This window comes from Spermophilus citellus (genome assembly GCF_964194105.1).
Source record: "Spermophilus citellus genome assembly, chromosome: 18".
NCBI classification, from domain to species: domain Eukaryota; kingdom Metazoa; phylum Chordata; class Mammalia; order Rodentia; family Sciuridae; genus Spermophilus; species Spermophilus citellus.
Window position 1 is genome coordinate 9,222,804 of NC_138200.1, and position 26,103 is coordinate 9,248,906.

The following is a 26,103-nucleotide window of genomic DNA, read 5'->3' on the forward strand; positions in this document are numbered from 1 at the left end:
GGTTTGCGTAGTGGGAAGTTAAATACCCCATTACATCTCTGAGCTTAAGAACAAATTTGTGTTATTTGTTCAGAGTGTGTACATTTTTTTCCCACCAGAAGAACCCGTAAGAAAGAAATCTATGTGAATTTTCAGATTCTGATAAGAAATGTTGAAAAGTTAGTAGCTCTTTTTAAAGCTGGAGAGACAGCATCATCCTATGACTCAGCGTCATCCATCATAGTGGAAGATTGTCCAATGGCATAGCTGAGAAGATTCAGATCTGAGAGAGGCCAGGAATGGAGGGGACAGTGTAGGCTTGAATTGTGAATGAGAGTTTTGAGGCCTTTTGAGATATGCTCAAGAATTTCTGAGCATGTCTATATATCTGTATTTTGAGTTTCACTATGACTATTGTAGATATTTTAAATCAATAGACTTTATTTTGTAGAATAGTTTTAGGTTTACAGAAAACTGAGCAGGCAGTGCAGGGTTCCCTTTGCTTGTCTTTCTCTTCAGTTTCCTGTTATTAACATATTGCATTAGTGTGATAAGTTGTTATAATTCATGAACCTGCTGGATACATTTGTATCCATCAGGGTCCAATCTGTTAGGGTCCTGTAGCTCTTTGGATTTTGTTACAGTTTCACAGTAGTTTCACAGCCCAAGAAACTTCGCTGCAGACCACTGATCTTTTTACTGTCTCTACAGTTTTGGCTCTTTCAGAATGTCATAGCTGGAATCATCTGTAGCATTTTTGGACTACCTTCTTTCCCTTAGCAATATGTTTGGGTTTTTGTTGTTGTTGTTGTTTTTGAAATGGGGTCTGCCTGTATTGCCCAGGCTGGACTCAAGCCATCCTCTTGCCTCAGCCTCCCAAGCAGCTGGAACTCTGTGTGTGCACCCTGTGCCTGGCCTTAGCACTATGCACTTACAGTTCCTGTGTTACTTCTCATTGCTCTGTAGCTCATTTCTTTTCATTGCTAAATGATGCACCATTGTCTGGGTAAACCACACTTTCTTTGTATAACTATTGAAGGACTTTTTTTTTAAGGATATCTTGGTTGCTTCCATTTGAATGTTTGTTTTTTCTTCATCCAGCACTTTTTGGCACTAGGACACCTTTGTAAAACAACAATTGAAACAGCTGTCTAGTTTGACTAAAAAAAGCAGATCATTAAATTGGATTTCCAGGTCATACAGGGAAAAACAAATTTTTTTTTTTTTTTTTTTTTTTTTTGTACTAGGTATTGAACCCAGGGGTACTTTACCACTGAGCTAGACCCCCAGCCCTTTTGATTTTTGTTTTGAGAGTGGGTCTCACTAGGTTGCTTCAGTTCTCACTGAGTTGCACAGGCAGGCCTCAAACTTGAGGTCCTCCTGAATTGCTGGGATTGTAGGCTGTGTGCTATGGGCCCTAAAAAAATTTTGACCGAGGAGCACTCTTCCTACCTATAGGCCCCTCCCCAAATGTTCTTGCTCTGCATTCTTGGAAAATACTGCCTCTTGCCCTTGGCTTTTCAGGGATCATGGGGTCTGAATCTCAGTTTTCTTTCAAGCGTTATCTGTTTCTGAAAGACAGAAATATGTGGGCCCCCTGATAGATTGGTCTCCAGAGTGGTTGAGGCCCAGCAGTGGTCTCTACCCAGGGACAGTAGAGACTCTCAGATAAGTCAGTTCAGGAATTCTTGGGAACCTTGGTGGTTCTGACCCCAGTACATGAGGCCTGACTCACCCTCTCTTCCTGATTCTCTCCTGGGCCCAGTCCCACCAGCAATACCCCCCATCGCACAACACGCCCCTGCCCAAAAAGGCCTACTCCAAGATGGACAGCAAGGGCTACAGCATGTATGAAGACTATGAGAATGAGCAGTATGGGGAGTATGAGGGGGATGAGGAGGAGGACATGGGCAAGGAGGACTACGACGACTTTACCAAAGAGCTGAACCAGTACCGGCGTGCCAAGGAGGGCAGCAGCCGGGGCCGAGGTGAGCCCTTCCAGCAGATTCTTCTCTAGGGCTAAGTGGTTGCTGGGCAGGGGCCACGCAGAGCCAGGCTGACCACAGGCCCTGCTCATGGAGCTCCTCATGTCCAGGAGGAGATGCAGGCAGCTGTTTAGGGGTGAGAGAAATAGATAAAGAAGTTCTGGGAACTACGCAGGGCACAGGGACCAAGGTTAGCCACAGAAGAGTGTGGGAAGAGGATCCCCAGCTAGGCAGTGGCAGGGAGGAGGCCGGGAGGAGGCCAGTGTGGCTGAGGGTATTTTCTTTTTAAATTCACTTTCTGGTCAGCTCTGAGGAAAGTGAGAAGGGACAGCTTAATGTCTCTGTCACCTGGACTAGGATAATAACAACTGGCTGCTGAAACCCTCAGTGGCACTGCCCATCCCCAGCCCTCCCTGCTCCCATTACCTGACAGTGCAGCTGCAGTCTGTGCAGCTGCCACCACCTCTGAACCTTGAACCTGTGGCCAGGAAGATAGGGGAGGGCTGAGCACTGAGTCAGCAGCCCAGCCTAATCTCTTAGAACTGTCTCCTGCCAGAAGGGCAACCAGCCCAAGGGGCTTCCAGAATCTTACAGCTCAGAGGTTCTTAGCCTTGTGACCCTGCCTGAGGCCCAGCTTTTTGTTAGAGCGGCCTTCATTTGTTTCCCGGGGGCAGGCTCTGTGATTTGGGGAAACCCTCCGCCAGTGCTGTCCAGTGGCATTGGAATGTGAGCCACTCATCAGTTCTCATATTCTAGTGTCCACGTTGACAAAGTGCCAGGAAACAGGTTAACAACCAGTTTAATCAACCTGTGTATTCAGAGTGTATTTCAGTATGAACTCAAAGCAGACACGTGGGATATTATTCACTCTAACTCTTTTTCTCCCCACTAAGTCTTTGGAAACCAGTGTTTGGTTTGGGCTCTGTTCCTCTCTTAGCTTGGACTAGCCTGTTCCAGGTGCTTGTTGGCCATGTGTGGCTGGTGGCTGCTGTGTTGAACAGCTAAGTGGCCGGTACCCATGAAGCAGGGTTGTCAGTGCTGTAGTAGCTGTATGTCAGGAGTGCTGAGGAACCAGGGGACTTTTAATCTTCCCAGGGAAGCTGGGAGGATTCCTGAAGAAGCAGGAAGATGCAGTGATTGAGCGGCAGGAGTTGAGTTATCTTCTTTCTTGCTGATGGGATCTGCTCTGATATCAGGCTCTCTATTCCAATCCCTGTGCAGGCAGCCGAGGCCGGGGCAGAGGCTACAGGGGCCGAGGAAGCCGTGGAGGATCCCGAGGCCGAGGCATGGGCAGGGGCAGCCGAGGCCGCGGCAGAGGCTCTGTGGGAGACCACCCCGAGGACGAAGAGGACTTCTATGAGGAGGAGATGGAAGTAAGGTTTTCTGTAGCCCTGGAGTGACAAGACTGTGGCTGGTGGGCTCTCTGGCTAAGGTGGAAGGACACAGGAACATTCTGAAGGAAAGGAAGGCCTTGAGTAGCTGGTTAATGTGCTTTAAAATGTTCATTTTGCATTAGATAAAACCTTCATATGGATTGAAATGGCAAAAGTATCTAAGGGTTAGTTGTGAAGCAACCTTGTCCTTGGAGACAAGTTTCATTTATTCTTCCCTCTTTCTTTGTTTTTCTTTCTTTCCTGGGGCTTGAACCCAGGGCCTCACACATCTAGGCAAATGCTATATCATTGAGCTACATCCCCAGGCCCAGGAATATGTGTTTAGGCTCCTTGCCCCTACAGAAGACATGCAGTGTTCTGTTCCTGCCTTGCAAGGTCACCATTCTGTGGCCTTTCTGAGCCAGGACACAATAAGCCGCCACTTCTTTTATAGCCAGACAGCTGTCCATAGTGTGCCTTACTGGTTCTGCCCAGTGGCTGGGAGGCAGGAGTCTCCCCAATGAGGGCTGCATAGGAAGGACCAGGACCACCCACTGTTGAGGCAGCCACACTCCAGTGCCTAGGAGGCAGGGTGTGTAGGGAATGTTCCTTGTTCCTCTGTGACACTCTCTTGCCATTTCTGTCTTTCTGGAATTCCAGTATGGAGAAAGCGAGGAGCCAATGGGCGATGATGACTATGATGAGTACTCCAAGGAGCTGAACCAGTACCGCAGGTCCAAGGACGGCCGAGGCCGAGGTGGGCAGGGGCCTCAGGTGCCCTGTGCTGCTGGGGGCTGGTAGCTGCTTCTGGACTCAGGCCCTGGGAAGGGGAGCAGGCTAACCCACTCTCATTCTGCAGGGTTGAGTCGAGGCCGGGGCCGGGGTTCCCGAGGCCGAGGGAAAGGCATGGGCCGGGGTCGCGGTCGAGGTGGAAGTCGTGGAGGGATGAATAAGAGCGGAATGAACGATGACGAGGACTTCTATGACGACGACATGGGCGTGAGTTGATCCTTGTTCTGAGCTGATGGTTTTGGCCAGAGCCCCTTCTGGGATTTCCCGATCCCTTTGATAGGGGTAATTGAACTCAGAGATATTCTACCATCAAACCACATCCCCAGCCCCATTTATTTGTTTTTTTATTTTGATATAGGGACTCACTAAATTGTTGAGGTGAGTCTGGCTTTGAATTTGTGATCCTCCTGTTCGAGCCTCTGGAGGTGCTGGGATTATAGGCATGCATCACCATGCTCAGCCTTTTTTTTTTTAACCGCCTTTAATGAGTCATTCCTTGAGGCTGATCCTGCCCTCCTACTCCCATTGGCTCTCACCCCTGTGGCTGATGATGTCTGTCTTGGGGACTCAGTGCTGGTAGACCCTTTGTATTTACAACCATGTCTTCAGCTGGGAAAGTGGTACTGGCACAGACCTATAATCCCAGCAGTTTGTGAGGCCGAGTTCAAAACCAGCCTCAGCAATTTAGCAGTGCCCTCTAAGCAACTTTGCAAGACCCTGTCTCTAAATAAAACGCAGAAAGGGGTAGGGATGTGGCTTAGTGGTTAAGAGCCCCTGGGTTCATTCCCTAGTACCTAGTACCAAAAAAAAAAAAAAATGTCTTCAGCAGTATCTGCAGCACCTCAGTGAGTCTGACGTTGGTGACCCATTCAGCTAGTCCACCAGGGTCTTAGAGGCTGGCCCATGCCTCCTCCTCTAGGAGGTGACATGTTCCCACACAGAACTCAAGATCCCGTCTGCCTGCAGCTCTGAATGCTAGAGCTTTCTCCTGTGTGCACCAGTACTCCACACATGGGTTCAAACTCTGCACTCCCTTCAGGGTGGGTCAGAAGTGCTTATCTGTGTTCTTGTAAACACCCTTCCCTTTGCGTGCTCTTCCCATCTGCCCAGAGCTGCGCTTTTCACCCTCTTCACTCATTCTGCATTCTTCACAGGATGGTGGTGGGGGAAGCTACCGCAGAGGTGACCATGACAAGCCCCACCAGCAGTCTGACAAGAAAGGCAAAGTCATCTGCAAATACTTTGTGGAAGGGCGGTGCACATGGGTAAGAAGCAGGCTGTGTCGCCTCTGTGAATAACCTGGAGGTCATACTAACTGTTGTGGTGGGTGGACGAGATCGTGTGATGCTCTTTGTTCTTGGTGTTGATACCCAGAGACACCTGGGCAGGCCTGGAAGATTCCACTGACTTCTCAGAGTGAGGAGGACATAGAGCAGGGGAACATATTTTCAGTTTTAGGGATATTTTTTGGCCAAAGCTTTGATCCATCTGTATGGCTTCAGATGCATTTATAAGGGTCAGTGCTAATGTAAAGACGTGACAGGTCCTGATGGGCATTCAGGGATGCTGCTCCCATGCACGTGTCTTGGGAAGAAATAGGTACCTCAGAATAATGTGTGGCATATAAAACATTCTGTATTACAGTCACGGTTCATATTCTTTTTAGAAACTTGAATACATATATATATACACACACACAAAGAAAATGGAGTAGCTATCCCTAAGTATAGAGGAAGCAGATACAGAACAGCTTCTTTCTTTCTTTATTTTTTTTTCATGGGCACGATATCTTTATTTTGTTTATTTATTTTTATGTGGTGCTGAGGATTGAACCCAGTGCCTCACATGTGCGAGGCAAGCACTTTACCACTGAGCCACAACCCCAGCCCCTCTTTATTTTTTTTATTCGTGCATTATAGTTGTACATATGGTGGGGTCTGTTGTTCCATGTTTGTACATGCATACAGTATAACAACATAGGGGCTGGGGTTGTGGCTCAGTGGCAGAGCACTTGCCTAGCACAGGTAAGGCCCTGGGTTCAAGCCTTAGCATCACATAAAAATTAATAAGGTTAAGTTCTTAAAAAAAAACCTATAACAATATAACTTGGCCAATATCCCTCCCTAGCACCTCCCCACTCCCTGCTTTCATCTCAAACTCCTTGTCCCCTTCCTCTGTTCTACTGCTGTCCCTTTGTTTTTCATACAGTCACCCCTTTTTCCTTTTTCCTCTGTAGTTTCCACATATGAGAGAAAGCATACTACTCTTGACCTCCTGGGTTTGGCTTATTTTGCTTTACATAATGGTCTCAATTCCATCTGTTTTCCTGCAAATGACATGATTTCATTCTTCTTTATGTCTGAATAAAGCTTCATCATGTATACATACCACATTTTCTTTATCCATTCACCTGTTGATGGACACCTAGGCTGGATCCATAGTTTGGCTGTAAACCTGGGTATGCATTTGTCACTGTAGTATGATGACTTTGATTGTTTAGAATAATATTGAGGAATGGTATAGCTGGGTCACAGTGGTTCCATGCCTAATCTTTTGGGGACCCTCCATACTGGTGTCCATATTGGTTGTAAGAACAGCTGCTTTATCTCAGTTGATAGTAAGTGATTCCTGTAAGGGACTGAAGGCTGAGGAACAGAGAACAAGAACCTTGATTCCTTTTGTTTGAATTATGTTCAACGCCAAGTAAAGGAAAACCTAATTTTACTGGCTTCAACACAGTAGACATTTGTCTCAGAACAAGGAGTCTTGGGGGAATGGGCAGTAGAAGATGCTGTAGTGGTCATCAGTATCCTGGGGACCTAGGTTCCTTCCTACTTTCTATTCTACCTTTTTAAAGCATGTGGCATTTATTCTCATGTTTGCATAATGGCTGCTGTGCCTCTGGACATCGCATCCAAGGTCTAGGAGGAAGAAAGATGAGCGAAAGAAAAATTTTTTTTTTATTTAGGAAGTTTTCTTTCTGGGAACTTTTGCCTATATTTTATTGCAAAGGAGGCTGGGAAATTAAGTATTTTTAGCTAGGCACATTCGTCCCCAAACAAACTTAGGGTTCTGTTAGGAAGGAAGAAGTGTGGTACTGGGTTGCAGGTAGGTGACTAGCCCTCATTGCCACGCAGCCAACAGTGAAAAATAGATGAAAACTGGGGGAAGACGGAGAAAAAGAAGACAGTTGGAGAGAAGCAGCAGAGACAGTGGCATGGGGATGTGGCAAGGGCAGGTTTTAGCCTGCTGTTCTTGGCTGTCCTTTCCAAGGGGCAAGGAAGGCCTTGCTGCCACCACCTTACCTTTTTAGTGCTTCTCTTCCAGGGAGACCACTGTAATTTCAGCCACGACATTGAACTGCCAAAGAAGCGAGAACTGTGCAAGTTCTACATCACTGGATTTTGCGCCAGAGCTGAGAACTGCCCCTACATGCACGATATCCTTTGCCATCTACATCTGTTGCGTAGAGCAGCCGTGGTGCCCTTCATCATGCTTGGCCTTGTGCTGAGAGCTTTCTGGGGTCTTCATCTCACCTAACCCCCTTTCTGCCCACGCCGGGTCTGCCGTGTAAGCCAGGACACACCTGCTGTGTCCTCTTTCACATAAACTCGCAAGACCGGCCTGTGCCCGGTGCCTGTCTTTCTGAAAATTTTCCAACTGGCTTTGTAAACTTGAGCAAGTCATGTTACTTCCCCACTCCCATTGAAGATCTGAGGACACAACTCCAAGGCCAGAAATTGCTCTTCAACAGGAGTCTGTAGAACCATGTCTGGTCTTGAGTAGCTGCCAACCACTGTGCAACCCTGAGCAAGTCACTTGACCTCTCTGGGTTTCCGTTTACTCATCTCCAAAACAAAGGGCATGGATTCTGTCTTTGGTGGGTTCCATGAGTTGAAGTATTTGCCTTAATTTGTCGTGAACGTGATTTTCCATGTAAGTTATACCACACCACTGGGAACTGCATTAATGGTGATGACTGCATGTTCTCCCATGACCCCCTCACTGAAGAGACGAGAGAGCTCCTGGATAAGGTAATGTCTGGGGGCCCAGGGCTAACAGGAACCAGGAAGCACCCCTTCCATTGCCTTGGCGCTGCAGCTTGCCCATCTGGCCTATGCAGGTCCAGAATTCCCAGTTGCTTGATGAGCTTCTGGGTCATTTTCAGAAGGCAACAGCGACTGCTTTCCTTTCTGCAGGGGAGTTGGCGTGGCCGTGTGTGGATATCTTGTTTCTGGCCACAGCAGGGTGTTGCTATATTCACTGGGGATAGCTGTGTAAAAGGAGTACCGCCTGGTGTATCTCCAGATACATGTTGTGATGTCAGGATCAACTAGAAAGCAAGCCTACGATGTGCAGTAGCACACGCCTGGGTTCCAGCAATGGGAGAGACTCAGGCAGGAGAATCACAAGTTTGAGGCAGCGTAGTAAGGCCCTCAACAACTTAGATCCTGATGCAAAATGAAAAGAAAATTGAAAGGACTAGAGATGTGGCTCAGTGGTAAAGCACCTCTGCTTCAATCTCCAGTACTGGCAAGAGAAAAAGGAAAACAGCTCACGACACAAAGGAGGCAGTGGAAATGTCAGTGTTGCTTGCAGCTTGTAGGGACCCTCATGCAGAGAGGGAGGGGCAATGGAGGTCTCTGGAGGAGGAAACTCCTCAGTCGAGGTGTCAGGATCCACAAGCCAAGTGACATCTGAAGCTGCTGGTGTCTGTAGTTTTCTGCCCGAGGAGTCAGTACTAGGGCGTGGGGTATTATGAACTCTTCTCTGACACACAGCATGTCCAGAGGGTGGAGGGAGATGGACCAGGATCCCTCCTCGCCTCCTAGTACACAACAGTCTTAGGAGATTGGCTGTTTTTGAAAAAGGGAAGGACCTAGCCCATCAGTCCATGAGCCAGCTCAGGGAGCCCCTCCTTCTGCAGCTGCCTGACAAGCGGGCAAGCGCTTGGAGGCACTCATGCTGGTGGTCCTGTGTCCTGGGAACGCACTCACACACTCTTATATTTGTCTTCAGAGAGCCCCTTACCCTCGGGTTATGTGACAAATAATTACCTTAAGTCCAGTCATTTCACCACAGGAGGAGTGGGACCAGAAATGGTGGCTCCATTTCCCCTTTGAAGGGCTAAATGATGCCTGACTGAAGACTGCCCCCTGCAGGAGGCTCCAAGTTTGTACTCCAGCAGAAACAACCAAGCAGTATCTTGTTTTACTTTTTTTTCTAGTAGTACATTTTTATTTGTAATTTTTATCCCCCAACGTTCCCCCCCGCCATACACAAAAGCCAGGCACCATGGCACAGGCCTGTAATCCCAGCACTTCAAGAGGCTGAGGCAGGAGGATTGTGAGTTCAAGGCTAGCCTCAGCAACTTAGCAAGATTCTGTTTGAAAATAAAAAGGGCTGGGTTGTGGCTCACAAGTAGAGCACGCCTGGGTTCAAGCCCAATTCCAAAATAAAGAAAAAAAATAAGCAAATGAGATTCATTTTAATAATATATCTTATTTAACCCCAGTACTGTTTGGCAAGTAACAAATTATAAGGAGAAAGTTGAGACTTTTGTTTTCTTTCCTGCACTTGTTGTTCACGTATGGCCAGTGGTCACCATATTGGACAGCTCTATGCTAGACACTCTAGTCAGAAACCAAAGGGGCATGTTTTAGCTTTTCTGTCCACAAACCTTCTAAAGCATCAGTATCAGTCCCTATTTCAAGTCAAGTATGTAGATTAAAAATGAGTGGCAACCCAGGAAAAACAATACTAGAGATGAGGTGGGATGGTTAGAAAGTAAAATGTAAATTGGGTGCAGTGGCACAGGCCTATAATCCCAGTGACTCAGGAGGCTGGGGTAGGAGGATCATGCAAGTTCAAGGCTGGCCTCAGCAACTTAATAAGTCCCTAAGCGACTTAGACTCTGTCTCAAAAAATGCAAAGGGCTGCAAACTTAACTTAGTGGTAAAGCACCCCTTGGTTCGATCCCTCGTACCAAAAAGAGAAAAACGTGCACAGGCCAGAGCAATGCCGGAGTAAGATTGCAAGTTTGAGGCCAACCTGGGCAACTTAGACCCAGTCACCAAATAAAATGTAAAAAGGGCTGGGATGTAGCTCAGTGACAGAGCTCTTCCCCAGCATGTTGGAGGCCTTGGGTTCCAGCCCCATTCTGGGGGCAGGGGGCCTATATAATAATTTTCAGAATTAGAGAAACAATCCATGTGAAGCCTATGCAGACTCCGTGGACTGTGGGGACAGTAGCCGTTCTGAGCTCTCCTTCTCGCTCCTGTGGAGGCATGTTGCAGTCTCTTTCTATTGGTGCTATCTCCCACTCCGTTGTGTGGATGGCTAAGTGGGTCCCATCATTAGCTGAAGGATGGTTTTGTTTCCAGTTTGAGGAAGAAACTTAGAGGTTTTGACTAACTGCCTTTAGCTCATTTACTTGGCCCAATGAACTTGGTCCACATATCTTTTTTGTGGGGGTGGTGGTACTGGGGATTGAACTTGGGGGAACTCAACCAACTGAGCCACATCCCCAGCCTTATTTTGTATTTTATTTAACGTCAGGATCTCACTGAGTTGCTTAGCACCTCACTTTTGCTGAGGCTGGCTTTGAACTGGCGATCCTTCTGCCTCAGCCTCCCAAACCACTGGAATTACAGGTGTGCGGAACAGCACCCGACTTGGTCCATGTATCTTTGCATTGTGCAGATATGACTCCCATTTTTGTGCTGAAAAGGTGACTTTGACTTTTGGAATCCCTTTGATTCACTGAATGCATCAGTCTTGGTGTGAAAGGCTTTTCTGAGAGCAGGGTGTTTGGTGGTTGTGTCTGCTGAGGTGTGCCTGTGAGCACTGGTCCTGCTACTGGGAGTGTTCAGGGTTAGATGTACCCCAGCTCAGTGTCTGTGCTAGAAGGACCAATGGTTAGTTTGGGTCTGACCCTTCTGGTTGTGTTCTCTTGTGTCATTTATAGTCTGTGTCTGGGCTTAAATGCAGAACCTGTCTGTATCTTTTTTAATATTTTTAGTTGTTGATGCGTACAAAATTCTATTTATTTATTTTTATCTGGTGGTGAGGATTGAACCCAGTGCCTTACATGTGCTAGGCCAGCGCTCCACCACTGAGCCACAGCCACAGCCCTAGCCCCTTACGTCTGTATCTTGAGCTGGCCTCTTCTCCCGATGTTAAGGGCCTGTGTGAGGCGAGGGAGCCCTTGAGGCTGAGTCCTGGAAGGCTGAATGTCATGCTGCCAGCCTAGAGAGGAGGCAGAGGCCCTGAGTACTGGGCCCAGTTGAGACTCCTCTGTGTAGAATGCAGCTGGGTCCCAAGGAGCAGGAGGCCTCTCTCTCTGGACACTGGGGACCCTCTCACAGAGGAAGTTGTTAGAGCCTCTGTCCGATTAGCCATCCAGGAGTGACACAGGTGTCTGCTGCGTGTGAGCACTGGGCTCACGCTTCCCAGAGGCTCTTGTCCCTGGAGCTGGCAACTTGTGGAGAAGGGGATGTCGCCCTGTTTTCACGGCTGCTCAGTGGTACAGAGATTGGCAGCATGTTCTGCAGATTCAGAAGAGCGAGCCTATTTTGTGGGTGTTGGGAGGCCTCTGGGAGAGCTGATGTCTGAAGGAACCTGGAAATGAGAGCAGGTGGCAGGTGTTACCAGGGAAAATGGTGTTAACCAAGAGGGGATGAGCCAAGTGTGGTGGTGCACGGCTGTAATCCTGGTGGCTTGGGAAGCTGAAGGAGGAGGATCACAAGTTCAAAGCCAGCCTTAGCAACTTAGGGAGGCCCTAAGAAACTTAGTGAGATCCTGTCTTAAAATAAAAAAATAAAGGGGCCGAGGTTGTGGCTCAGTGGCAAACACTTGCCTAACGCGTTTGAGGCGCTGGGTTCGTCCCTCAGCATCACATAAAAATAAATGAATAAGAGAATAATGTCCATCTATAGCTAAAAGGAATACTTTAGGAAATAAGTAAAAAATAAAAAATAGGCTGGGGCTGGGGCTCAGTGGTTCGGCACCCCTGGGTTCAATCCTTAGTACAAAAAGAAAAGCCGAAGAGGGAACAAGGCATCATGGTGGGAGCCAGGGAGGCAGACCAGACGGGGAAGGCCTGGGGGGGCGGGGAGCGGAAGCAGAGGTCAGGTTTGTTCCTGTTTAATGAGGTCAGGTTTGTTCCTGTTTAATGAGGTAAAACCTTTACTTTTTCCTGAAGGCATTGTGCCCATGTTAGTAGCCCTGAAGTTTGTTCTACCAGTACACAGAGGTGGGTGGTGTTTTGAGGGTGTTCAAGCCACCATGTTTATTTTTCTTCACATAGTTGCTGAGACATTCTGGCCCAGTCCAGATGTCCACTTTTTTTTTTTTTTTTTTTTTTTTTTTTTTTTTTTTTTTGGTTCTAGGGATTGAACTCAGGGACAACTCGACCACTGAGCCCCATCCCCAGCCCTTTTTATATTTTATTTAGAGACAGGGTCTTGCTGAGTTACTTAGCGCCTTGCTAAATTGCTGAGACTGGCTTTAAACTCTCGATCCTGTTGCCTCAGCCTCCTAAGCCCCTGGGATTACAGGCGAGTGCCACCACACCTGGCCAGATGTCCACATGTTTTGACACCTCACCTGCAACTCTCCTATATCAGGGCCAGTGGCATGCGCAGGTGGTTCAGCAGGGTAGGAGACGGTCTTGCCTTCATGGGGTTGGCAGGATGGGCACACCAGGAGTCATCACAGGAATAGCTTGGCACCAGACCTTGTCGGGAGTGCACTGAGGGTGCAGTAGTAAACAGGAGCCCCGGGTGTTGAGGGTTAATAAGGCTCCCCCAGGGCTGGGTGGATAACCTCTTCCTACTATGTATGAGGCCCTGGATTCAATCCCAGCACTGCAAAAAATAAAGAAGAAGAAGAGAGAGAAAGAACGCACGCACTGATGTATGGTATCCATCCATCATAAGACTTATTTAGGGCCTTAGCAGATTAGCAAGGCCCTGACAACTTAGTGAGACCTTGTCTCTAAACAAAAAATAAAAGGGGCTGTGCCTCAGTGGTTGACAAAAAAGGAACCGTAGTCACGGAACCCATTCTGTGAGGGCCTCTGCATGCTCTGCTTTAGCTTTTCCTTTCAAAATTGAGCTCTCAAGGTGGGGAGGTCTGATCCGCCTGACTGCCCGAGACTTCTCTGACCGTTACTCCTTGGTTCCCTCTCACCTATAGATGCTGGCTGACGACGCAGAAGCTGGTGCTGAGGATGAGAAAGAAGTGGAGGAGCTGAAGAAGCAGGGCATCAACCCGCTGCCCAAACCGCCCCCTGGGGTGGGCCTCCTGCCCACCCCGCCCCGGCCCCCTGGTCCCCAGGCCCCAACCTCTCCCAATGGCAGGCCCATGCAGGGTGGACCCCCTCCCCCTCCCCCACCCCCTCCACCCCCTCCCGGGCCCCCTCAGATGCCCATGCCAGTGCACGAGCCGCTGTCCCCGCAGCAGCTGCAGCAGCAGCAGGACATGTACAACAAGAAGATCCCTTCCTTATTTGAGATTGTGGTGCGGCCCACAGGACAGCTGGCTGAGAAGCTGGGCGTGAGGTGAGTGCCCGCCCACATTAGCCCACAGGAACCGGGTGCATGGGCAGGGTCTTGCCCTAGAACCTGTTGGGGTCCCCTGAGCTCTCCACATCTTTTGGGGGTAGGGTGCCACCTCCTTTCCTCAGCAGCTGCTTTCATAGTAACTGTTTTCTCTCCTAGGTTTCCTGGACCTGGAGGACCCCCAGGGCCAATGGGTCCTGGTCCCAACATGGGGCCCTCAGGGCCAATGGGGGGCCCCATGCATCCTGACATGCACCCCGACATGCACCCGGACATGCACCCCGACATGCACCCGGACATGCACCCGGACATGCCGATGGGCCCTGGCATGAATCCTGGCCCACCCATGGGTCCTGGAGGTCCCCCGATGATGCCATATGGTCCTGGAGACTCCCCTCATTCTGGAATGATGCCCCCCATCCCGCCAGCCCAGAACTTCTATGAAAACTTCTACCAGCAGCAGGAAGGCATGGAGATGGAGCCCGGGCTGCTCGGAGACACAGGTACGCACACTCCTGCAGGGATCCCTGGGGTGCTGGGCTGGCTGAATGGAGTCAGAAGGTGTGGCTTTTTTCTTCCTTGGTCTGCATCTCTTTGAAATCAGAACTCCAACTCTTACCTCTGTTCCATTGATGGTTGAATATTTTCAGTGACAAGGGACTTATTATCTTATTGAGACCAAAAGGAATATTATGTTTATTATCAATGTGTCAGAAATAAGTCAGGTACCCTGGGTGGAGCTCCTCTCTCCAGGTAGTTCTGGACTTGGAGCTGTCAGTGTCAACCCTGTGACTCCATTTGTCCTGTCTCCATGACTGGCCATTTTCCTTCCTTCTGTCTTCTCTTTGTGTTGGTAACAACCCCAGTGTCTGACAGCCAGTCAGGACAAGATGATGTACTCTGCTGGCCGGGAGATGTGTGCTCAGCCCCCAGAAACGGGAAGGAGATTGGCTCCTGGCCTCGGGGCCCCAAGCGGGTAGCTGCAGTCTTTGCCTAGCGCATTTCTCTGGAGGGAAGGAGATAGCTTGTAAATAAGTGATTCAGCTCATTTCAGCCTTAGCCACTCTTAGAAGATAATATGGGCAGTGTTGGGGCAGGGCAAGGTGGGGACAGACATTAAAGGCCAATTCTCAGTCACTGAGAATTGAAGTGACTGAGACAGGAGTTCAGGTCTGCACCGAAGCACAGCAGGTGCTGTGGCCACAGTGCACCTGCAGAGGAAGAGTGAAAGAGGCCTCCCAACATGTGGGACCGAGCCTGGCAGGAGTGGACTTGCTGTGAAGGGTGGGGGCTAAACAAGGATGATGGGTGGGAACAGGAAACCTGCCACCCCACTGTGGAACAGGTGGTGAGAGTTGGCCAAGAGCAGCAGGGTCAGGCTTCAGGGTTTGGACATGGTTCTTTAGGGCCAGGGTGACCCCTGTAAGCATGGAGCAGGAGCAGTGTGGACGAGGGGGAGCTGGATCAGGGCCACCGCCTGATGCGGCCAGGCCTCCTGGAGCTGAGGCGGGTGGCAGCAGCGCCTTGTCTTGGCGGCAGAAAACAGGAGATGCCTGTTCATCAGCCACACAGTAGTTTTGAAGGAGTGGCTGGAGGGACATCACGGCAGTTTCCAGTCTGGAGATGGAAATGTGAGCCTCGAGTGTGGATGTTGGGCAAGGAGCAGGGCCTTCAGAAAGATGAATGGGAAGCAGCAGGCTTTGAGGTCATGGGGCTCATGGTCCCTGAGAGCTTCAGTGCCCTGCTGGGAACTCTAAAGGCCTGTTGGCAGCAGGCCTCTCGAGCAGCATGCCTTTCTCCTACGCAGTCCAGGCCACAGACCACCTTGGCGAGCACACAGTGGGTGCTTTCTACTGTACTCAGAGTTGCGCAGCCATCATTCACTCTCAGCTCTGGTCTTTGGCGGGGCCTCGACTATCTTGTTCCCTTGAGTGTCCCCAGCTCCTGGTGGGTGTGCACTAGAGCAGGCTCCGGTCATTCACACAGCCACGCTCAGGTCCCAGCAGCAGGCATGGCCTGTCATTTTTTGCTTCATATACTTTTGTGTATGAAATACTTACCAATTTTGTAATCTGCAATCCTGTTAATTTAAGATAAATTGTAGTTCCACTTTCGGGGTAGCACCGGCCATGTTTCCAATGCTCACTAGACCCATGAAGGTAGAGGTGGTCCTGTCCCATGTGGAGGGACAAGGTAGACAGTCCTGGGTGTTTGGTGCCCCCCCTGCACCCCCACTGCTCGTGTGGACTGCCCACTCCCTCCCTGGGAGTGGTGAGTGGGCTGCAGCCTGCCCCTCTCTGCAGCTCTGGGCTCCACATGGTGAGGGAGGGAAGGCTGACACCCCAGCCTTGAGAGAAACCACCCACCCTGCCCTTCTTGCAAGGCCAGGGGCCTGTGAGGAGAAGTGGGAAGAAGAAGCACCCCTAGACTTCCAGGCTGGCAGGTGGCACACTTGTGCAGTTCATTCTCTTCCTTTCCTGGTTTCTCTGTTGGAGAATGTGATTGGGCTCATGCTCTGAGCTGTTTTCTTTATTATCACAAAGAACCAGAGACCAGTGCTCATTGCAGATAACTATGAGTAGCCAGAGCACGTGGGAGGGCGCCCCGTCTCTCCTGGGGACTGCTGCTGTCTCTCTTTTCAAACCCCACCCACATCTCACCAGCACACCTGCAGTGTCCATCCTGTTGTCATCCACCAGCATTTCCGCACATGACCAGACCCCTTTTGTGAGCTTCATCCTTCCCAGCTGCCTTGTGGATGGGATGCCCTGCCAGGCTGCCCCGTAACCCACTGTTTGGCTCCCCGTGAGCACCAGGCCTGGGCCAGGCAGGAAAGGGATGGGCTGGACATCCTCACCCATCACCATCAGGAATTGGCTTTTCTAGTGAAGGGCAGGGGGTGGAGTTGGCACCTCCAGGACCTTCCCGACACGAACCCTCGGTTCTTCCCTGCCACAGAGGACTACGGGCACTACGAAGAGCTGCCGGGGCAGCCTGGGGAGCCCCTCTTCCCCGAGCACCCTCTGGAGCCTGACAGCTTCTCTGAGGGAGGGCCCCCAGGTCGACCGAAGCCGGGCGCCGGTGTCCCCGACTTCCTGCCCTCGGCCCAGCGGGCCCTGTACCTGAGGATCCAGCAGAAGCAGCAGGAGGAGGAGGAGAGAGCAAGGAGGCTGGCTGAGAGCAGCAAGCAGGACCGGGAGAATGAGGAAGGCAGGTGTCCCCAGGGCAGGGGCTTGGCCCCCGGGCCACTGTGCAGGGGAGAGGTGGGGACCTCTAGGTTGGGTTTCCTGCCAGGAAGGAGACTGCAGCCAGGGAGGACCCTTGCCGAGGCTAAGAAGCCAGGCCGGGCTGCTGCATGTGCCTGAGCCAGCTGGAGGTCAGGGCGGCCCCGCTGTGTCTTGGGGTTCCTGAGAGACTTGCTCCCCAGGAGGGGGGAGGTGGGCTGGTCCCTGGCGAGGCAGTGGCGGCAGGGCTGACCACCTGCGCCTATCCAGATCAGGCTTTAGGAGGGCTCTCACCTGTCCCCAGAGCAGGCATCTGGGGAGCCTGTGGGACAGCAAGTTGTTGCAGTAAACTGACAACAATTACAGTCATGGGCGCCACGTGGGCGCCAGGTTGCATCCACCTCGGGGTGAGTGGACAAGTGGTATCTGGGACTTGAAGCCAGAGGCCACAAGCCCCCAAGACAGGAGCCTGGGAACCACAGGGACCGCAGGAGGAGGGGAAGGGAGTGGCAGCTCCTACCCTGGGGTGCAGGTGTCCCTGCCTAGGTTTTGCTTGTGCCAGTTTCAGTGGTTGGTTAGACCGCCCTCCCCTGGGTCAGGTAAGGTGTGAAGGGCCCGAGGGCAAGTGCCAGTGCCTCGGCCCGGAGTCAGTGATGGCTGCTGCCAGGGCCTCCAGAGAGAGGTGCCCAGAGCCCGGTGACCACGATGCCGAACCAGCCTGGAGGATGGGGAGGAGGCAACAGAGCCCTGGGCCAGGAGTCCCAGCTCAGTCCCATCCCTGACCCCAATTAAATGGCACCGAGCCTCCATGTTCTCATCTGTCCAGTGGGCATGTCAGTCGACCTCCTGGGTGGTTGGTGAGTCATCTAAATGCGACAGGTCACTTAGAACATGGTGGATGGGAGGACAGCTGCCCAGACGTGAGCACCAACCTGCAGGCTCTCGCTCTGTACCAGGCTCCCTGGGTCTCCTTGGCAGCCACGCACGAGGTCTCGGGAGATGCTGAGGCGTTCCTGAGAGCCAAGAGCAGAGCGCCATTCACCCAGGGGGGTGTCAGGGTCCATAGGGCTGGTGGTGGATGTGGTGGTCACTCACACCTCCCTGCTCCTCTGTTCTTTCTCAGGTGACACTGGAAACTGGTACTCGAGTGATGAGGACGAGGGTGGGAGCAGTGTCACCTCCATCCTCAAGACCCTGAGGCAGCAGACGTCCAGCCGACCCCAGGCTTCAGTTGGGGAACTGAGCAGCAGTGGGCTGGGGGACCCCCGCCTCCAGAAGGGACACTCCTCAGGAGGCCGGTTGGCTGACCCCCGCCTTAGCCGGGACCCCAGACTTTCTCGCCATGCTGAGGCTTCTGGTGGGTCAGGCACAGGGGACTCGGGGCCCTCTGATCCTCGTCTGGCTCGCTCCCTGCCCACCTCCAAGCCTGAAGGCAGCCTTCATTCCAGCCCAGCCGGCCCCAGTAGCTCCAAGGGGCCCGGGCCAACTCCTACCGAAGAAGAGGAAGGGGAGCGAGCCCTGCGGGAGAAGGCTGTGAACATTCCCCTGGACCCCCTCCCCGGGCACCCACTGCGGGACCCACGATCGCAGCTGCAGCAGTTCAGCCACATCAAGAAGGACGTGACCCTGAGCAAGCCCAGCTTTGCCCGCACTGTGCTTTGGAACCCTGAGGACCTGATCCCTCTGCCCATCCCCAAGCAGGACGTGGTGCCCCCTGTGCCCGCTGCCCTGCAGTCCATGCCTTCCCTGGACCCCAGGCTGCACCGTTCTACCCCTGCAGGGCCCCCCAATGCCCGGCAGCGCTCAGGCACCTCCACGGACCCCAGCACGTCTGGCTCTAACCTGCCCGACTTTGAACTCCTCTCTCGAATTCTCAAGACTGTCAATGCTACTGGCCCTTCGACAGCCCCCAGCCCGAGTGACAAGCCCAGTGACCCCAGGGTGCGGAAGGCTCCCAGCGACCCCCGACTGCAGAAAACAGCAGATTCTGCAGCCCCCTCCCGTGCTGCCAAGCTCAGCCCCGCAGAAGCACCCTCTCCGGCCGGCAGTCCCAGTGGGGAGTCCTCCCCACCTGCCACAGCTCCCTATGACCCCCGCGTACTGGCAGCTGGTGGGCTGGGCCAGGGCAGCGGCAGCGGCCAGAGCAGTGTGCTGAGTGGCATCAGCCTCTATGACCCGAGGACTCCCAACGCAGGTGGCAAAGCCGCAGAGCCGGCCACTGACGCAGGTGCCCAGCCCAAGGGCCCCGAGGGCAACGGCAAGAGTGTGGCCTCCAAGGCCAAGGAGCCCCCATTTGTCCGCAAGTCCGCCCTGGAGCAGCCAGAAACGGGGAAAGCCGGTGCAGATGGGGCTGCCGCAGCCACGGACAGGTACAACAGCTACAACCGGCCCCGGCCCAAGGCCGCCTCGGCCCCCGCCACCGCCACGGTCACCCCGCCACCAGAGGGCACCCCACCTCAGCCCGGGGTGCACAACCTACCTGTGCCTACCCTCTTTGGGACTGTGAAGCCAGCCCCCAAGACAGGCTCGGGAAGCCCATTTGCTGGTAACAGCCCAGCCCGTGAGGGTGAGCAGGACGCAGGGTCCCTGAAAGATGTTTTTAAAGGCTTCGACCCCACTGCCTCCCCCTTCTGCCAGTAGTGTTAAGCCGGAGCCAGTGTTCCCTCCACTCCACCCTCCTTGGGGTGATATTTAAGGGCAGCAGCTGGAGTTGGGATGGGGGTGGGATCTGGGTGTTTTTTATTTTTTCTTTTTCCTTTTTTTTCTAATGTAGTACCTTCTTTGAGACATAAATTGTATATAACCATCTTCAGTTCTGGTCAGTGCTGCAGGGCTCCTGGGCTCCCCTAAGGACACTGGCTCACAAGGGGAGCAGCTGACAGTGTGCTGGGCCTGCGCCCCACGGGGCTAGGTCTTGGAGGCAGGGGCTGTCTGCTGCGGGGGGCCAGTGGGTCTCCTGGGGAAAGCTTGATGCTCCCAGGACAGAGGGCACAGGAGGTGTCTAGAAGGCACTGAAAGCCACACACACCACACTCCTGGGCAAGAAGAGTGGAACCAGGCCTGTGAGCAGACAGGTCAGGGTGCCTCCAAAGTCCCAGCACCAGCTGCCGTGTCCCTCCAGCCTACATCCTGAGACAGCCCGCCTCAGGAGAGGATGAAAAGCACCAAGGAAAGAAGGGGTCTCGGTGGCACCCTGAGTGTCCTGGCTGTGGCCCACTCCTGTCTCTCTGAATTCATACTCGGGGTCCCCTCTTCACCCTCCGTCCAGAATTCTGAAAATCTACACCCTCCAGTCTGTGCAGGAAACTCCAGGGGAAGAGATGGACCTGGAGGCAGCAGGGGCTGGTGGGGGGCAGTACCCACTGAAGAGCTGCCCCCAGGAGGAAGCCCCCCTTGGAGTGTCTTTTCTGTCAGTATTACCTGCCTGTCCCCCTGACCAGGGTCTGCCCTGATCCTCAGAAGCCACAGCACCCAGTGTGCCTGCACTGCCAGCCCTGCCCCTTGGAGACAGCTCAAGGATCCGTGGTATGGCCACTCTGCCAGGCTCCCAGGGAGGGAGTCCTGGGGTGGCTCTTTGGCCAAGTGTTTGTGTCTCTGCTCTCTTCGCTCCTCCTCAAGCTGTGTTACCTGTAGGATGAGGTGCTGGTGTATTTGATTTTCCTCTCCCAAGCTGACAGAAGTGCTCATTCAGAGGCTGTCACAGTGTTGGATTATGGGCACTTCCCAAAGAGGGCCTGAGGGAAGGGCAGGAGGCTGTAGCTGGGGTGGAGAGGGGTGCGCTGGGCCCTGTCCATGAGAGGGACCGGGACCCCACTGTGGGGGGACCAAGGCATCCGGCTGAGCCGGGACAACAAAGACGTCTGCACTGGCCTCTTCCCCCAGCTGCCCTGCCCTGGCCTGTCCTGTCCTCAGAACCCAGGGTGCCCACCCTGAGCACAGCTGGGGAGGCTGGCTCAGGGAATGGCAGACCTGCAGGTCCTGCCTGTCAGGCTCACTCCGAGGCTGCAGGAGGTCTGGTGCCTGTGGCCCCCGCTCATCTTTACTCCACCACAGCTGCCCTGCTGTTAATGAGGCCCAGTCACCCAGCCCTAGAGCGGGAGGCAGGCAGGTCCCATCATCCCATACCACCACCCCAAAGGTGAAAAATGAATTGCTAATTTGGGGCCATTAGCCAGTGTGGGAGAGACTGGGCGGCCTGCTAGGCCCCAAGCCCTGTGGTCAGGTTGGTTGGTTCCATCCTTTTGTCTTTCTGTTTTGTTTTTTAAAACAATCATTAATGAGATTTGTCTTCAGCTACCAGTGTTGGCCACGAAGACAGGGCTGTGGCCAGGTGTGTGTGGGAGAAGTAAGGATGCAGACAGTGTGGCAGTGTTTTTTGGTTTTTGTGTGTTTTTTTTTTTCTCTGAGAATTTTGTAAAGAAAAAGTAAATGCTTTTTAAAACCGAAATCTGTGGATGAAATAGAAGCTGGAACCCTCCTTGGAATATGCAGCCTAAGACCCTCCTGGGCTGTAAATTCACCCGGAACTTCCACTGGCCGACAGGCCGAGCTTTTAAAGAAAGATTGTTCTCTAACCAGGATTGTAACAAAAGTGTAAATACTATTTCAGAGTTGAAAGTCGATGGTGCAAATATGTATATAATGTACTGTATTTTTACAATGATCATCGCATGACTTTATCCTGCCCCCTTTTGTACTCCGTATCTGTCTTCCAGAAACCTCACCTGCCTTTTCTCCTGTGGTCTCTTAATCCAATAATTGTATTACTGCCATTAAAGGATGCAGTTATTTTAAAAAGCCTGTGGGTCTTGTCTCTGTGCTGCCCAGACTTTCCCTTGTCCTGGAAATGAAAAGAGGTGAGTGGAGGCTGCAGTGGAGCCTGCCTTTGGTTCACGATGTTGGGATCACACCCAGGACCTCAGGCTGTGCTCTGCCACTGAGCCACACCTAGCCCTGTTGTGTTGGTTTTGTTTGTTTGGGTGCTGGAGAGGGGACCCAGGCCTCCTGCGTGCCAGGCAAGCACTCCTACAAAACCGCTGAATCAGTGAGGGTCTCCAGTGAGCCAGGACCAGGAGGAGGGAGACAGGTGTGCAGATCTGCATCTGTGCTTCTATCGATATGTGTGGGATCTACACACACACACACACACACACACACACACGTGGGTGCTCCCCCACTTACAATGGTTCCACTTAGGATTCTTTGGTGTTACGATAGTCAGAACCGATATGCATTCAGTAGAACTGCACTTTGAGCCTGGATCTTTGGTCTCGTCCCAGGCTAGTGACAGGTGATGTGATGACTCTTGGATTGTGAGGAAGCAGCAGCTGCAGCTCCCAGTCAGCCCTGAGATGACTTGAGATGGTCAAGATCTTATTATTTAAATAGGCTTTGAGGTAGCTGACGGTGCTCAGCTGCAGGCTGATGTCAGTGTTCTGGGCACATTTAAAGGAGCTGGGCTGGAGGGTGATGTTCAGTGGATGAGGTGTGTTAAATGCACGTCAATGCACAGCAGGTTTATGGGGAGGTGACTCCACTGGAGAGAGGGAGGGGGAAAGGTTTGTGCTGCACTTTGGAGGCTGGTGAGTCAGGACTGGCAGGGTGGGCCATTCTTCCTACTAAGACCTTCAACTGATTGAATGAGGCTCACTCACACATTCTGAAGGGTAATGTTTACAGAAAATCTGCTGACTACCTCATCTGTGCTGCCACAGGCTTGGAGTGTGGTTCTGGGGTAAAGTGCTTGCCTCAGAGGCACTGGGCCCTGGGTTTGATCCTCAGCCCCCAAACAACAAAACAACCAGAAGTTCAGCACAACTATCTGACACGTTTGGCCAGTCACCTGGGTTCCCGTGGCCATGCCACACTGGCACAAACCACCACGGAGTGGGAGACCCCATGCGCTCCTTTGCTCATGGAGTAGTCCACGGTCACTGCCAGGCCAGAGATGAAGTGCTGAGGCGCAAACTCGGGGCAGGCGCCCGCTCGTGGAAGGGGCCTGTCCTTGCAGATGCCTTGCCACCCTGCCTGGTCCTGGCCTACACACACCTGAGAGGTACACACACCCTGAGAGTTTCACTTGAGAGCACCTGGAGGCAGAGGAGGATTTGGGGATCAGGGAGTGAGGCTGCAAACAGAGGCTAGGCTTTTGCAAGAACCCTGCCCTGGGATGCTATTCCACTGCAGCCCCGTGACAAATTGCCATGGCCTGAGTGGCTTAAACAGACACTAATTCTCTCAAAGTTCTAGGTGCTGGAAGTCCAATATGAAGGTGGATCTTTGCCCGGCTTGTAGATGGCCCCCTTCTGTGTTCTCAGCTGGCTTTCCCTAGGTGCATGCAGTGAGGGGACAGAGGCAGAAACAAATCACTCTTTGGCCAGCACTGTAGCACACACCTATAATCCCAGCAGCTCAGGAGGCTGAGACAAGATCCCAAGTTCAAAGCCAGCCTCAGCAACTTAGTGAGTCCCTCAACAACCTAAGTGAGTTCCACTTTCAAAAAATAAAAGGGGGGGGTGGTCCCAGGCCCCGTGTCCTCTGCTCTTTGTCAACTTCAAAGACAAGCAAAGGCTCACACTGCTAAATTTTCGTTTCGTTTTTTTTTTTTTTTTTTTTTTGGTCCTGGGGATTTAGTCTGGTGGTGCTCTACCACTGAGCCACATCTCCAGTCCTTTTTATTTTTTATTTGGATACAGGGACTTACTGAGTTTCTTAGGGTCTTACTAAGGTGCTGAGGGTGGCCTCAAACTTATGATCCTCCAGCCTCAGCCTCCCAAGTCTCTGGGACTACAGGTGTACACCACGATCGATGTCTGACTGAAAAACCCTTTAAATGTGAAAAATATGGCAAATCATCCCATTTTCCCAGTTGTCTTCAAAGCCATTTCATTCATACTGGAAAACAAACCCCCTGAATGTTTGATGTTCCATTTTCCTTCTCATTTACTAAAATACTCAGGAGAGAAGCTCTGAGAATGTGAGAAATGTGGGAAATGTTCCAGTTTATTCCATTTCTTCTATGGACTGGGAAGATTCTCTTTGAAAGATTTATGCCAAAATAAATAAATCCTATGCAAGTAAGAAAATAAACAAAAGGGCAACCAGGGTTGTGGCTCAGTGGCAGAGTGCTTGCCTAGCATATGTGAGGCACTGGGTTCCATCCCTGGCACCACATATAAATAAATAAAATAAAGGTATTGTGTCCATCTACAAGCAAGGAAAATTTTAAATAAATAAATAAAAGGGGATGGGAGTGTAGCTCAGTTTTAAGCACCCCAGGGTTCAATCCCTGGTACAAAAAAAAAAAAAAAAAATCCAAATAACTTTTTGGTGTGTGTTATAAAGACATCCTCATGGATTGGGGTCTACCCTACATTACCTCCTACAGCCTCTACCCACACACTGCCTGGGGGATTAGGTTAGAGCTTCAACTTGTGAACAGGCAGGCAGGGTGGGGTGGCTGGTGCACAATTCAGTCCGCAGCTCCCACCCAGCCCCGTTCCGCTGGGTCTCCAATTACCCACTGAAGAGGCAAAAGCATTTCCACATTTTATAAATTTTCTTCTAGTGGTTGCTGCAGTAGTCTCGGAGCCTGTCATTTTTAGACAATCTGTCTCTGCCTGTTCACTTTCCCCTACTTACCAGCTGCTCGTGTGATTTTAAAGACCTCATCCTCTGGGGATGTGGCTCAGGTAGTAGCGCGCTCGCCTGGCATGTGTCGGGCACTGGGTTCGATCCTCAGCACCACATAAAAATAAAATAAAGATTCAGTGTCCACCTAAAGCTAAAAAAATAAATATTAAAAAAAAACTCATCCTCTGTACTGCAACCTCTCCACTGGTGCTGTCCACTGGAATGTCCCAAGGTGATGCAAGTGTCCTCTGTGTTGTTCCATGCAGTTGGCACCAGCCATGTGTGGCTATAGAGCACTTGCAGTGTGGCAGGTCGAGGAGGCGCTGAATTTTTGGGGAGGTCAGGGGAGGCGGGTCTTGGAGATGGAACCCAGGGGTCTTGACCACAGAGCCACATCCCCAGACCTTTTGGGGTTTCTCTGGGTGTCTTGTCTTGTTTTTTTAGACCGGGTCTTGCTAAATTGCCCAGGCTGGCCTTGAACTTGCAATCCTGCCTCAGCCTCCTGAGTAACTGGGATTACAGGTGTGTGCCACTTGTCCGGGCTCTGGATTTCTATTCTGAATGAATTTGACCACCACACTGCAGCACAGCTGTGATGACCTTCCGGTGGTCAGAACCACTACAACAGAACCGACATTGACTGTCCTCTCTAACCCTCCTCTCTCCTGGCAACTGTACTTATTGTCAAGCTTGCTAACTGCAATTGGGTCTTTGTATTTCGTTTCTAGATATACATAACAGTAGGGTGTATTTTGACATATTAAACATACATAGAATAAGTATAACTGGTTCCAATGAGGTTGTATATGATGTAGAGTTATATTGGTCATGTATTCTTTCTCCCAAAATATTTTTTAGTTGTCAATGGACCTTTATCTTATTTATTTATATGTGGTGCTGAGGATCGAACCCACATGCTGGGCAAGTGCTCCACCATTGAGCCACAGCCCCACCCCCCAGTGTATTCTTCTTTTTTTAATATTTATTTTTCAATTGTAGATGGATATAATACCTTTATTTTATTTATTTATTTAATGTGCTGCTGAGAGTTGAACCCAGGGCCTCGCATGTGCTGGGCGAGCGCTCTACCGCTGAGCCCCAGTCCCAGCCCTCAACCCCATTTATTCATTTTTTTAAAATATTTTTTTTAGTTGTAGATAGACAATATTTTTTTAATACTTTATTAGTTGTTGGTGGACCTTTATTGATTTACTTGTGGTGCTGAGAATCGAACCCAGTGCTTCACACATGCTAGGCAAGCGCTCTACCACTGAGCTACAGCTCAGGCCCCATTTATTCTTATTATTTAATTCATTCTTATTTAATTACCATAAACTTAGTAGCTCAAAACAATGTACGCGTGTTCTACTATATTCCTAGAGATCCGAGGGTGTTCAGAAGACTGTGCTGGTCAAGTTCCTTCTGGGAGGCCAAGGGAAGCGTTCATTCATTTGCTTTTTAGGGTCCATCTGCAGCGCTTGGCTTGTGGCCCCTTCCTTCCTTGTCGCATCTCCTGCCATTACCTCTAATCCTCTTCTTGTTTTCCCTCTGTTTT

General features: G+C 51.3%; 1 protein-coding gene across 7 annotated transcripts in view; it reads left to right on the top strand.

The window, feature by feature from the left end:
* Window positions 1–21,706, top strand: part of ZC3H4 (zinc finger CCCH-type containing 4) — a 40,596-nt gene extending 18,890 nt beyond the window's left edge. For 5 of the 7 annotated variants that reach the window (XM_081274291.1, XM_081274293.1, XM_081274292.1 and 2 more), the window contains 11 exons: window positions 1,745–1,967; window positions 3,186–3,337; window positions 3,998–4,094; window positions 4,197–4,336; window positions 5,284–5,394; window positions 7,457–7,568; window positions 8,054–8,163; window positions 13,328–13,692; window positions 13,852–14,195; window positions 16,651–16,902; window positions 18,040–21,706. In XM_081274291.1, the coding sequence (XP_081130417.1) occupies window positions 1,745–1,967; window positions 3,186–3,337; window positions 3,998–4,094; window positions 4,197–4,336; window positions 5,284–5,394; window positions 7,457–7,568; window positions 8,054–8,163; window positions 13,328–13,692; window positions 13,852–14,195; window positions 16,651–16,902; window positions 18,040–19,556 (3,423 nt within the window). In that variant the 3' untranslated portion in view covers window positions 19,557–21,706. The remainder of the gene's footprint in view (window positions 1–1,744; window positions 1,968–3,185; window positions 3,338–3,997; window positions 4,095–4,196; window positions 4,337–5,283; window positions 5,395–7,456; window positions 7,569–8,053; window positions 8,164–13,327; window positions 13,693–13,851; window positions 14,196–16,650; window positions 16,903–18,039) is intronic. The other 2 variants (XM_081274296.1, XM_081274297.1) reach the window with 1 other exon arrangement.
* Window positions 21,707–26,103: the final 4,397 nt, after the last annotated feature.